The 14359-nt window shown below is 40.8% G+C and overlaps 1 protein-coding gene across 1 annotated transcript in view; it reads right to left on the bottom strand.

The window, feature by feature from the left end:
* LOC101863604 (multivesicular body subunit 12B) overlaps positions 1–12468 on the bottom strand; it is a 17703-nt gene extending 5235 nt beyond the window's left edge. The window contains exons 1-6 of the mRNA XM_005105649.3: positions 12108–12468; positions 4983–5078; positions 4326–4433; positions 3129–3219; positions 2335–2467; positions 1522–1644 (exon numbers count right to left, since the gene is read on the bottom strand). Of these exons, the coding sequence (XP_005105706.1) occupies positions 1522–1644; positions 2335–2467; positions 3129–3219; positions 4326–4433; positions 4983–5063 (536 nt within the window). The 5' untranslated portion in view covers positions 5064–5078; positions 12108–12468. The remainder of the gene's footprint in view (positions 1–1521; positions 1645–2334; positions 2468–3128; positions 3220–4325; positions 4434–4982; positions 5079–12107) is intronic.
* Between the last annotated feature and the right edge of the window lie 1891 nt (positions 12469–14359).

Below are 14359 nucleotides of genomic sequence, written 5' to 3'. Positions count from 1 at the left end.
AGCGTTCCAAGTTCCTGCAGATAAAAAGTCCAATCGGTATTTCCAAACAAAAGAGATTGCAGAACTTTTTATATTTTTTTTCTAAGAATCGGACGCAACAGACGCAACGACAAAAAATCAGGATACCGGCGATCGAAATCGGGAAAATCGGGATGTTTGAGATTTGGGGCAAAAAATCGGGATATCCCGATTAAATCGGGATGAGTGGCAGGTCTGAAATTTGTTTAAATACAATAGTTTGTCATGATATCGAAGTAAAGTGTGTAGCTATTTGCAATAAAAGCCTTTGAACCTTGACCCTTGACCAGACCCGCTTACTTTCAGAATGGTAAATTTCAGAGGAAAGAGAGTCTTGGCACTAGCTATAAACAACACGACATCGGTATAGTGAGGATGTAACACATCAACACTAGTTCCTACGTTAGGAAAACACGTATTTTGTCTTCCACTATGTTACTGCGGTCACTGTACTTGCATATATACAGTGTTTTGTCCCTTTTGTTCAACTGATATCTGTGAAAAGGCTGTTTTTCTCAGTTCGGAGTTTTCGTACCTTGTGTGACTAAAAACGGTCTATCTCGGTAACTATGATACAACAAATTCCAATAAAAAGGAGAATGCTCATGGAAAGCTGTAGATTAATATTTTGTAATAATCTCAGATTTTATGTATTGACCCATGTGAACGGTTTTTGCAGCTCGCCACACAAATTTTTAAAATGGGAGTGCTTATTTAGGCCACATATGTCGCGATGGCCCGAACTTCCATAAAGTGCTGATCGCGACCGCCGGTCGTGATAGACATAGGCATAGTATAACGCGATATATGAAAAGAACGAAGTACTAATTTTTATACTGCTGGCTGGTAGGCTACGCAGAACTGATTTCGCCCGCCACTTTTCTAGTCATGGGTTTCGATCGAGACGGGGGGAGTTTTTTGTTTCAGGTTGAAGTCGAGTGATAGTGAAGTCTGAAAATTCGCGATTGCGAACCGCGACAAACATGAAAATAGTGTCGCATCAGATTCAGATTCAGATGTTTCGCGAATTTTCCTTGAATCGGAAGATGATTTCGAGGGTTTTGATGCTAGAGCTAACACTTTGTGGAATATAACGTAGGCCTACGAAGCATCTAGACTCGGGTCTAGATTTAGAGATCTAATGAACCGGCAGTTTTTATTCAGTCATTTCCAACACTACTACAACAATAACTTAACAAAATACTTTTTGCTTCACATATTCATAAAGAACTTTCAATATTCTAACACTTTTATTCTTACCTTCATTAGAAATTCTGACAAATAAAAAAGTTATTAGCCCCCCAAAAAGCGTATGTGCAAATCTAGCGTTTTTCCAAAATAAATTCAGCACAGAGGGAAAATATAAGGGGAAAGAAGTCAGCGCTCTAAGGGTTAATGATCTAGAACATATTTCAGGGTCACAGAACTCCACAATAATGAAATGAAGGTAAGCAGAAACAGTGTCAGGACAGGACAGTTATGAGGAAAAAAGCATGGACATACGTGCTGTACTGTTGCGGCATAGCTGAATAGCCCTGGACTTCAGTGGACGGTGTGCTCTGGTTGCTGCTGCCAGGGGAGGACACCTTGCCCATCTTGTAGCACAGACACATGTTGTTCAGCTCTCTGTCACCACAGACACAAACAGTTTTCTTTTAGTAGACTTTTTACGGCGCTCGCTACTGTATAAAGTCATATGAGCGCCAAGGGGTGGATATCTACAGAGAAGTCTTTACAGGGAATCAGGTTTACTCGGCTCACCTCTCCAGTTCCAATAGCACAAACTTTGACTATAAAGGCACTCTGGAAATAGAGGGTCCCAAGAGAGTGACAAACATACAAAAGAAGTAGAGGAAAATGACGATAGTAAGGATTAGGAAAGACAAAGCAGCAGTTCCCTGTTGCAGTTCAGGCACAGTTATGAGCATGACATTGATGAATCAGCCAATTTACAATTCTACTGTGCATAAGAACAGGTTAATGTCCCACCTTTGGGAATGGCCTAAAGACACTTCAGTCAGTAGCATGCCCAAGGGGGGGAGGAAGGGGGGGGGGATACAGCAACACTCAGTAACCATTTATATATAGCAAATTAAAATACAGTCAAAACTATCAACAGTCCCAACCCATTGCTGAGGAGAAATGGGGTTGGCTAGGGCAGGTGGACGTCTCACACAGTGTCATAAAGGTAAAAAAAATACACAAGGGAGGAAATGAGAAGCATCGTTTGTACCAGTGACTGTCTTATATGGGCGACCACTAGAGCAGGTTTGACTGTATGAAGCAACTATACACTACACAGAAAAAGATGCTCACCCAACAAGGGTATAGCCAATGGGAGCTCGTCGCTGGGTGCGGGACAGAAGGATGAGCTCGGTGATGGCATCGCTGGTCATAGTGGGGATCATCCAGCGCAGACACAAACACTTCTTCTTCGTGGCCTTCTCTCCTGGACATTGCACAAAGAATACAGAATCAGCGACAAATAGTTTCCGCTTGAGAGAGAGAGAGAGAGAGAGAGAGAGAGATGACAGAGAGGGAGAGAAGAAAGAGAGAGAGAGAGAGAGATGACAGAGAGGGAGAGAAGAAAGAGAGAGAGAGAGAGAGAAGAAAGAGAGAGAGAGAGAGAGAGAGAGAGAGAGAGAGAGAGAGTGAGAGAGAGAAAGAGAGAGAAAGAGATGACAGAGAAGGAGAGACGAAAGAGAGAGAGAGAGAGAGAGAGAGAGAGAGAGAGAGAGAGAGAGAGAGAGAGAGAGAGAGAGAGAGAGAGAGATTCCCTGACATCCCAAGTCTCTGCGATTATTCATACACCCTAGACCAGAGCCTAACAATTCTTGTGCCTGGTTTTCAGTTACTCTCTAGTAACACTTCTAATCTTCTGCACTTAAATGACCACATTGTGTTGCAATTGCAGTAGATCTCTTACTAAAACTAAAGTTAAAAAGACAGATTTAGCAAATGCAAAAGAATACCCGGTAGTAGTCAGGTCACAGCCAGAAAAATACTGCTGACAGAACGCTTTGCTACTGCATTAGTTATTAGTTTTTGTCGTTGCAATAATTTACTCAATATAAAAGAAATCTCATTTATCTTCTTCTTCAAGCACATACGAGAGTCATGCGTGTACTCCACAACGGTAAACCCAGGAGGAATTGGGTCTTTCTCATTGATCAAAGTTGCATCCACTAAGACATCCTTGGTCTGAAACAGAACAAATCAAACATATTTTCTAAATTGAAGAAAACAGCCAAACAAGACAAAATGTGGGTCATTTCGAAGGCAGAGGACCTCATCCCTAATCAGGACACTAGGAATGAGAGGGGAAAAAAATGTTTAAATCAAAGGAAAGTTGGAAAAATTAAAATTCGGATCTTATTCAGAACGTACAAAGAACATCAAGATGGAGATGAACTGAGAAAGAGCAGACGGTCAAACTAATGTATAGAATTTTGTCAGCAATAAAATGAGCTTTTGGTCTGTTGATGCTGTAAATGATTACCCCCCCCCCCCCCCCCCCCCCCCCCCCCCCCCCCCCCCCCCCCCCCCCCCACACACAAACCCGCCCCCCCCCCCACACACACACAATACGCCTAACAACAACAATTTTAAAAATCACAACCACATTTATCCTGACATGGAATTAATTGTTGTTTTAATTCAGAAATAAAAAGAAAGCTTCAGTTGCTTTTTAACAAAAGTTGTAAGTTTTCCTCAGAAAACTATTGATTCAAATGCAGACTTTGTGGCGCAGGTGGCCCAGTGACTAGTGACCTCAGGCTCATGCATAATGTAAGTAAAGTGATATCTGTGACATAGCCTAAAGATGGCTTCTCACAACAGAGTGTCCTTGAGGAAGATGCATTAGCTCTTGCTAGAAAATAAAACATGCCTAAAAACAAAGGTGCAACACTGCCATTGTAGGTTCAGTCACTGCTTTAATGTAATTAATTTGGATGTATACAGGTCACTGAAAAACGTACATATATATATATCTCTGAAATGGGATAAATGGCATTGCATTCCTTTTGGTTTGTCTCGCGATATTAATTAAAAACACCATTTGCTGAAAATTATGATATAATACTAATAAAAAATCACAAGTCAAAACAAATAAAATTTCTAGAAGGTACTTTCAATCGAGAGAAAAAGAGAGGAAAGGAAGGAGGGAGGGAGGGAGAAAGAAATAGAGAGTGGCTGACAGGGAGGGAGGGAGAGAGGTGGAGAGGGAAAGGGAGAGAGACACAGAGACAGAAAGAGAAAGAGAGGAGGGAATCAGCATTCTCAGTTGTAGTCCATCATGTTCGTACCTGGGTCGGTACTTGCCGTTCCACACACAAGTACCTCATCACCCGACGAGTGAAGAGGCCATCTTTCCAGAGGTCAGCATCCTCAGGGCGATCATAAGTTTTGTCAATCTATTTAAAGGAAAAAAAATAATTTAAAAATCCAGAAACATTTTCGTGGATTAAAATTGTGTGCCACTACTATAACAAAATAAATTTTACAGCTTTGATGATTTTTGTCAACTCAGTGAGGATATTTCAGTCCCTCCATTCGCAGAAACAATGCCTTGACATATAACAGTGACAAAAGTAAGCGGAATCCATGACCATGAATGATATACCTAAACAGAGGGATGGCAACTGTGAAATTATAAGGTAAAAGCGGGAACTGTCATAATAAAGTAACAAAATACAAGAAGATATCAGTTGATAAGAAATGATGTATGATTATGATCATTTACGATCAATGAATGCCTGCTAGAACAGAGAGAGAGAGAGTAACAAACGACAAAAAAAAAAAAGATTTCCACTGCTTTCTATTTCATACCCTAGAAGATTATTCCCAGTCAGAGTTAGTTTAAGACTCCAGTGACTTGGCTCTCTATCGTGGAAACCCATCCCCCTTGAACTACGGATCAACATAGTAAGTAAGATTGATCAATACACTAAGACCAGGCTTACCACTGTGTAGTGTGGTGGACATTTCCCCGGGTCGCTCACAACGCACACACCTGTGATGGGGAGGTCTTGGCCTGCCTCCATATGAGATCTCCTGTCCTAAAAAAATTGAATAGAAAAACCCCCCAGTTATGATCATAATCATAAAAAAAACAGTTCAGCAAATTAAAGGGAGAACCCAGACCTGTTAACCACAACATGTCGTGACCAAAAATCCCCTCAAAAAAACAAAATTTATGCAAAAAAACAGAGCTTTCAGGAACCCATTAGATTATCAAATGATACACCAAAAGTAGCAAATAAATGTATCATAAAATAAATGCAAATACAAAACTGTGTATTTTCATGAGTTGTGTAAATATAAATATTGCGAAAACGCTAACAAACGAAACATGTTATTTTCCATGTCATTAACAATAAAAGTTGTGTACGATTGACAGAATTCAAGAAAAAATCAATCCGATAGTATAGGTTCTTTAACAGGCAAAAAACTCCCCCCAAAAAAGCATTTTAAAACCTAAGGGCTCAGATTTAATCCAAGTACTTGGCAGGTTTGAGGGCCTTCCAAATTCTTTGAATTACCTATTGTGCAACATTTCCAAGAAAATCAAAATACAATACAAACAGACACTTCAGCCAGATAGGCCTATGTCTTCCTGGTAAAATTAACAACACACAAACTGTCATTTCAACCTCAGAGAAATATAATTTAGAACATGACCGTAGAACAAACCTCAAGCCGAAAAGTATCAATCATTCATATTTAAAAGGCAACAAAGGGGTTAACGTCAATGCCACACTCGATGAGCTGACCTGAGTCTAGCATATATAGACATGAAACCTGTCAAGCAGGCAAGGACCAGAGGACAGGTTTTGAGGCTGCTGGTATACTCTTTTACACTTACAGGGCTGTCCTGATACCTGCCATAATTTCTATGATCATATAAATTTAAAAATACCACAGATGATGATTGCGGGTGTACAGGAATACTAAGTTCTAAAAAAATTCGTCAAAACAATATTTAAAAAAGAAATAATCAGGAAAAAATGCAACTATGTTAAGAAAAAAACACTGGTTCTAACAAGCCTGTTTCCAATGGGTACAGTAGGCTATTATTAAGTATAGTATGGCCAAGAAGTCATTTCTCCCTCTATAGTTGTGAATATTGGTTTGTATTATAATATTATAATACTCATCTCTTCCATCAAGTCAAATAAAACAAAATAAGTTGGGATCGCTTCACCAGTCAAGTTTGAGGGTACTTTTAAAGTTTTCTTTGGTTTGTCCAAGTTTCATCATGTTTTGAAATATTTATATATATTATGTATTAATAGATTGCTAAAGCCAAGAGATTGATTTTGTAAAAGTAAAGACTCTAGAGAAAAAAGCTGGACTTCAGGTCTATCCTATTATAACAAGATGTTGACCAGCATACATACATCGTTTTATGTAATAAAGCACTTGCAGTCCACAAGCTTTTGCAAATACAGTTAAACCTGTGTAAGATGACCACCCTTTGTCAAGGAGAAAAGTGGCCGTACAAGACAGGCGGTCGTCTTAGGGAGGACTGATCAAGATGAAGAAAACAAGCCATTCCTTTCTGAGGTCCCAACCAAAGGTAGTCGCATTGTTGTTGTTAGGGGGTTTTTTTTGGTTTTCTTTTGTTGCTGCTTTTGTGCAAGGGAGACAATAAAATGAAACGTGTCAGACAAGGAGGATCGCATGCTATGGTAAAACAAATACATGCGTCGCCACCACTCGGAGAACAAGCGACGCTTCTGTCACAAGTTCATGTTGACATCCATTCTTACTTTGACCTTAGTACAGACTGGGTAAACAGTGACCACTCATCTCACTTACGATTTGTGTAGGCCTATGAGTTCTGGGCGAGGCTTATCTTATATATATGGGTTATGAGGGATCACATGCTACCTCACCAGCAGTTGAAAATTTGTCACCTATTCATTCATGGTCAACAGCGGGAGGGGCCTACGCAACATGATTGGTCGGAGGGACTACCTAACAACAAACAGGTGAATGGATTATGACGGCTCACCCAAAACGCCAGGGGGGGCCAATGCACAATTTAGGAAAAAACATAATGGAGTCACTAGGGTGGCTGTCTAAGACAGGTGTTATTGCTTGGTGTTACAGGGGTCGTGAGTTCAAATATACGGAGGCAGTGGCCGCATTGGACAGAATAGGCCTAATGATTACGGATTAGGGTAGATTCGCAAGATTATTAAAGTTATCACTAGATTCTATCTATAACTTTTAGGCCGGCGCTATTTCTCCGAATGTTCGGGAAAATAAAGCTGGGCACTATTTCTCCGAACACTTTGAAATCACATCCTTTCCGGCAAATTTAGGATATTATATAGATCTATAATTATAGTATTAATAGTATAGGCCTACCAAAGATTGTTCGACAATATGGTTCAATCGGTCCAAAAAATGTCCGTAGTAAATATTTATAAAGAAATGCTACTGTTCCAAACAGTTTTTTGCTACAGATATGACGTGTTGCCTATGAAGGGTGCTGCTCTTAAACTTAATGTGTTGTGTTCACTCGTGTGCTGTCTAGATCTAGATCTACGGAGGGTTATTGATAATGACACATGTATAGAACTAGCATCTGCGTTTGTCTCGGCCGCGACAAATCAATCGTGGCTCGATTTTTTGTCATTTTTTGGTCCCCGAATCGGCGAATAAAAGTCAAATAAAAAAAGAAAAAGAAAAAAAGAAAAAACCGAACCTCTTTACTTTTGACAGAAAGTTCACCTAGCTTCACTTCGTCTCTTTCTTACTTGTTGTCACCATGTTGATTTGTTGAATACGTTACAGTTACTTTTATTTTTCCCTCTTTGTGGTGTTTTATTCTGTTAGTGTGTATTTTTTTCTTTCTTGTTATTGTTCTGATGTGATGTTTTTCTATCAATTTTTTTTTGTTGGGGAAAAAAAGGGGGGGGGGGGGGATGTTGTATAGTGTAACGTCATTTAATTTGATGTTCCTACCTTCAGTAGATTCTAAATACATGTGTTGTATATATAGATTTAAATGTGTTATGTTAGAGCGTACGTTCCATCAAAACCGATTACATTATGTAGGCCTACTGACACTGGCAGGCCACTTAATGTTTGTGATTCCATAATTTACATATGTAATATTCTGTAGGCTACTTTGTTTTAAAATAAAAATTACGCACACTTTTGTGGCTGTTTATGGGCTGTTCTAATTTTGATTTCATTCGGTTGAGAAACCTTTCTTTTTCACGTTTTTTACACTCATCTAAAAATCTTTAGACTAGCTCTTGAAAATTGAAATAGATATCGGCCTAAAAATTTGCTCCTGTGTGTGTGTGTGTGTGTGTGTATGCATATGCGTGTGTGAGTGTGTCTGTGTGTGGTAGTAAGTGTGTAAGTGGAGAGTGAGGTCAGAGGAGCGTGAGTGTGTACGTTTTTTGGGCTTTAATTCAGCCTTTATTCAGTAACAGTTCAAAGTATACAAAAATAGAAACACAGGATCTATTCACCCGAGGGCTCATGAGTCGTTCCTCTCTTTCCGTTTCACTCATTCCTTCAATTCCCGTGTTCTCTCCCGCGGCTCATCCCCGTCCGCATGACTTTCACACCCCACCTCCTCCCTCCAGGCACACACAAAGAAAATCTCACTCATTCCCTTGCACCCTGCAAAACCATGGACAATAATATTAGCAAAACGCTGCCTTAGCCACATTCCTTTCGTTCGTGAGCTGTGGACCAGGCCAGGTGAGTCGGTGTCGTCGCCTTGTAGTTGCTGTAGCCTGTGGATACACTCGTACATTCTTCCTTTCACCTGCTCTGTCACTCACACTGTCTCTCCATCCACAGCTCAGCTCGTCATACGTTCAAAAGTTGCCCACTGATCATGTTTAGTTAGTGTGTGTATAAGTTTGTGTGTGTACATGTGCATGATGGTGGTGGGTGTGTGGTGGGTTGTCTGTAGGCGGGCTTGCCATGCAGTGTTCTTTCCCAGACCAGAGGCAGAATGAAAGTTGGCGCCGAGCTCTCGCAATAAATAGGCAAGAAATCATGACATCGGAAGCCGGAAACCGTTCGGAGAAATAAAGATCGGCACTATTTCTCCGAACGTTCGGAGAAATCTAATGGCCGTCATTATTCGGACTCGAGTCCTAGACTCTCAGTCTAGCCGTACTTAAGTACGGCTAGCCACTTCGTATTGTAATAATGATCAGTTGCCGGGGGGGGGAACTGACGCGTATGCGACGTTCAACGCCCGGACCGATAGCGCCCCCCCCCCTCCCCGACACACACACACAGCCACATGTGTGCAGGCCGCCCATCCGACCCAGACACACGCTAACGAGCCATCTTTAATTGCTTTTGATGACCTCTTGACAAATAAACATTGGCGCTTTTTCGGCAGTTCCCACCCCGCAATTGTTATTCACGGGTTTTGGCCCCAACTGATCTAACAAAATAGGAAGGGGGGTTTCAGGGGGGCATGCCCCCCTGAATTTTACCACAATTTAATGTTTTGCTGTTGTTAGGTTTGAAAAAGCTCACCGCGAATCAAACGTATAGATCTAGATCTAGAAGTAAGTCAGGCTCAAATAAGGGGGGTGGGAACTACCGAAAAAGCACCTCTAAACATTTATTAGAAGCGCTTTAACTTTTCAGGCCGGCCTCAAATTCATCATAAGAGATAAAAACTCGACTCCGGCACAATTTAACCCTCTAGTGCCCACAGTGCCATATCTGGCACATGTCAAATAACCAGCTTCAGGGGAAACAGTAATTAATTTTTGTTATGTTCGGTAATTTCATGAGGTAGGTAACTGGAGAATCATCATCTGAGTGCCCTTGGGTGATTTTTTTCTGCAATAATTTCCCCTTACAACTCCCTGTTTTTTACCACCACTTGTGCTTGAAACAGAACAACCGCACCCACTCTTCTTCAGTCTATCACCATCAACCGTTAGGTACATAATTTTGTCAATTTTTCCTAATGTTTTGAAACAAAGTAGATTTAGATATTATCACCTTCAAATTCCATGTTCAACATCTACATTTTGATTTATGGGGATGTTTTTAGGTATGGTCTAAATATGGCACACTGGGCAGCCCTGGACGTTTTTTTGTGCCAGATGTGGAACATTGGGCATTTGAGTCCTGATTTTTATCACATAGCCCTGTTTCAATGTAAAATGTCAAAAAGTTCAAGTTGACTGGAAAAATAAAAAAGCAGAAATTGACTTCATTTCAGTGTAAATACATGTATACAGTAAACAGCCTTTAGACTGTATGTAAGGGTTCATAAAGTTATTTTTCTCTATACTTGACAAGTGTATTTGTACAAACTGTGAAACACACACTACCGGTACTTAATTTTTTTCTTGAAACGATTGCATTTTGTCAGCAATGAGACTCATGATGACAGCACAAGCAATGATCGTGTATGGAAACTCTGTCCGTGGATCAATGATCTAAAATCCAATTTCAAAAAGATTATTCCGTGTAAGCATCAGTTTGTTCATGAAATTATGGTATCTTTCAAAGGTCGGTGTAGTCTGAAACAATGCATTCGGAAAATACCCCACAAATGAGGTTTCAAGTTGTGGGCTTATTGCGGAAGTGAACGCACTCTGCAAGACTTTGACGTATATCAAGGTTCAAATGGAGTTCATACTCGTAGATCTGAACTAGGCATGGGAGGGGATGTTGTCATGGACATGGTGAAGAACTTGGAGGATGGAAAGAATTACAAAATGTTTGCCGACAACCACTTTTCGAGGGTAAACATGGTGAAACAGTTGAAGGAAAAAGGACTGCAATAAGTGGGAACCGTCATGAAAACCTCTTGAAAGGTTGAATGCAGAGAGTCTAGTGGATGCTGACTCCAATATCGTCGTCGTTCGATGGTACGACAACAAGAAAGTGGATGTCATTTCGTCATATGTTGGACCAGAATCTGTTGAGAATGTTACCGGGTGGGAAAAAAGACTGAAGGAAAAAACTGCAGTGAATTGCTCTGCTGTAATTCGCACGTACAACAAACACGTGGGAGGGGTAGATTTACTTGATTGTCTCACCGCTCTCTGCAAAGCAAAAGTCAAGACTCGAAATTGGTACATTTATTTGTTCTACGACACAATCAACATGGTGGTAGTCACCAGTTGGCTGAGATATCGTGGTCACTGCAGGATGCTTCAGCAGTCCCCAGTCAAGTTATGTGACTTCCATCAGTCGATTGCTGACAGTCAGGTTACCGTCGAAAGGTTGCCAGGACGATCTGTAGCTGGGAGTCCTCAGTTTCTCTCACACTCTAGCACTCAAGAGAAGTCCCCAACTGTTGACTCACAGCTCCATCGCATGGATCGTCTTCCTCTCCATGCCGACCGGCAATGTTGCAAACGCCCCAGATGTGACTCAAAGACCTACATCATGTGTAAGGAAGTGTATGGTTCATCTCTGTCTGAACAAGGAGCGAAACTGTTTTGAAGAATTCCACCCAAGAAAAACATGCTAAATTTGTTAAACGCTACCCAGTGTGACATATCTGGCACGCCCAATGTGCCATATATGGCACGGTCTGTAACTTTTTTAATACAAGTTTTAGATGAAAGAAACTTTCAAATTTGGTTATTGTACTTCTTTTTGAACATGTTCTGTGAAAATGAAATTTTTTTGTCAATGATTTCTATACCTGGGCACTAGAGGGTTAACGCCATTTTGCCCGAAGTGATCCCGGACCCAGCCTGAGGCGAGTCACGAGTGAGGCAGGACAGGAAGCCGGAGTCACGAGTCACAGGAAGTCTGAAGTGATGTCATGCTGGACAAGAATCAGAGTCCGAATAACATTTTTTCATATTCGGACTCGAGTCCGAATAGATAGATCTAGATCTAGATTCTAGAATCTAGATCTAGAAAATCTAGATCTAGATCTAGAAAATCTAGATCTAGATCTAGTAGATCTAGATCTAGATCTAGATCTAGTAGATCTAGATCTAGATCTAGATCTTTCTAGTTAGTCACTTCGAAATCTAATAGCCACTTCGTGACTTTTAAGTAGTCCTACTAACTTAGATCTGATCTATACGACAAAAGTAAAAGAACACCTCACTCACCAATGACTCAAATTACAGAGCACAGCCTCCTCAGAAGAAAGAAAGTCCAGAAATGGAATTTCAGTCCGAGTCACTTGGTTGGACTTATTGGACTTGATGAATTTGGACAACACCTTCACCACACTAAACTAAATGTGATTTCTTTACAATTGAAAAGTCAATTCAAAGAGGAACAGAGTTGTATGAAATTATTTTCATCAGCAGAACGATTCTACAATTCATAGATTCTAGCTTTCCAGCGTCATAGTCATCGACTTCCTCTTCTATTGAAATACACTGACAACATTAAATGACAATTATGTTGACAATAAATAGGCCTAGATCAGAGGGCCAGCAGTAAACCGGAAGTAAATAAAAGTTGCACTTTTTAATTTTCAGTTTGTTTATTAAAAATGGTCTGTGTGAAGTTCAAAGAGGTTATAAATGGAACTATTATAATAGATCTAACCTTTTTGGTTAGTTCTGAGCTCCTTGGGTGAAGTTCAAAGAGGTTATAACAAATAGTATGATTATAACAACTTCTTTGGAGAGTTGGTGATCCCCTTCCCCACAAAAAAGAACTGCGGGTCAAAACAATTATGAGGCAAAACGCATTGGTGGGATGACATAGCTGAAGAAATGTTTCCACAACGAGGCCTTTCCACAAACATAGACATAGCAAAGACAAAGGCTGTTTTTCATCGACTTGTATGCCACACCACGGACATTCCTCAGTTAAAATTTCTGATGCACCGCATAAACGGACGCGCAGTCTCGAACTGTGCTCACTTTGGTGGCAATATAAACCGCCGTTTGCGCAAAATCCAGCATCGCATCAACATGACACCAGACCAAAACTGGGAGACTTTGATCGTGCCAGAGCTATGGCATGGCTGCAGCTTGGAGTTGAAGCCCTAAAAGTTGCCAGAAGGCTTGCAGTGTCACACTCTGTCATTGTCCGCCTGAGGCAGTGCCATCAAGCCACTGGATCAGTCCAAGAACGCCCTCATGCAGGTCAACCCAAGAAGACCACAATTGAGTGTTTGCAATTAGTGGTCCTTAACTTATGTTGAAGTCTGTAAGTCAAAAAGCTATGAGCTCAACGGAGACCTGGGCATATAATGTTCGTGGATCAAGAGATGGCATTTGACCGAGTTGATAGGTGCATGTTGGGGCAGGATTTGGAGGGCTGGGGAGTGAAGGACCCACATTTCACTGCGCATTCAGACTAAAGATCCGCGTCTGTCCGCGCGTCCTTCTGCACAGACGGGCCAATTTAACATTATTATATTTCAAGAGGAAGACAAAGGAAGATCGAGGGTGTGAAGACCCACAACACCCCACCCAATCTGCAGAAAAATTGGAACACGTGTACTTAAGGCAAACGCGGCCACTTACCAACCAGCACCCTCCTCTCCCATCAAAAATCAACATGGAGACAAAGTAAAATCTCATTAGATCAATATACGTTACATGAACTATCTGCTAGCATTACAAAGCTCAACGTTTCGCCCCTTGAGCTTCCCCAGGAGCAACTAAAAGAAAAACTAAATGGGCACTGTATAATAATAGCAGGGAAATGGGCCTCACAAAGAGTGTCTTAAGATGACATCATCATCATCATCATCATCATCATCATCATCATCATCATCATCATCATCATCATCATCATCACCACAGACTAAACAATTCCCCCCTTTTTAAACAACTGTTTTGCTTTTCTTGAAGCATAACTGTTTGCCCCATGTCAACACAATTTTACGTAATCCACAATTATCGGCACCAAAATCAAGAGATGGGACAGACAAAAAACCCAAACCAAAACCAAACACGCAAACAAGGGAATACAAATCAAATTTGGACACGTTGTGAGAACAAAGTCACAATAGCCCGCCACAAAGACACGACAACATGAGATTTGATTGTTTCAAAGTCAAAGCAAGAGGAACACAATTAAGTAGAAAGATATGGGTCGACAGGGTCTTATGATATCCTCCAAAGGAACAACACGACAACCCAAAAGGCAACACACCTGGCTCACGTCCGACAATAGCATAATGTCGTCGGCAAACTGTTCAGATGTCCTAAACCCAGAAAGTAAATTTTTTCAGGAGAGAGAGAGAGAGAGAGAGAGAGAGAGAGAGAGAGAGAGAGAGAGAGAGAGAGAACAACAAAAACATAACAAAACTTTTTCTTTCTCTCAACGATTGTAAAAAAACAACAAAAAACAAACAAATCATCATCATCATCATCATCATCATCATCATCATCAT

Source organism: Aplysia californica, unplaced genomic scaffold (assembly GCF_000002075.1).
Source record: "Aplysia californica isolate F4 #8 unplaced genomic scaffold, AplCal3.0 scaffold00484, whole genome shotgun sequence".
Taxonomy (NCBI): Eukaryota; Metazoa; Mollusca; class Gastropoda; order Aplysiida; family Aplysiidae; genus Aplysia; species Aplysia californica.
This window is presented reverse-complemented; position numbering and strand designations above follow the sequence as displayed.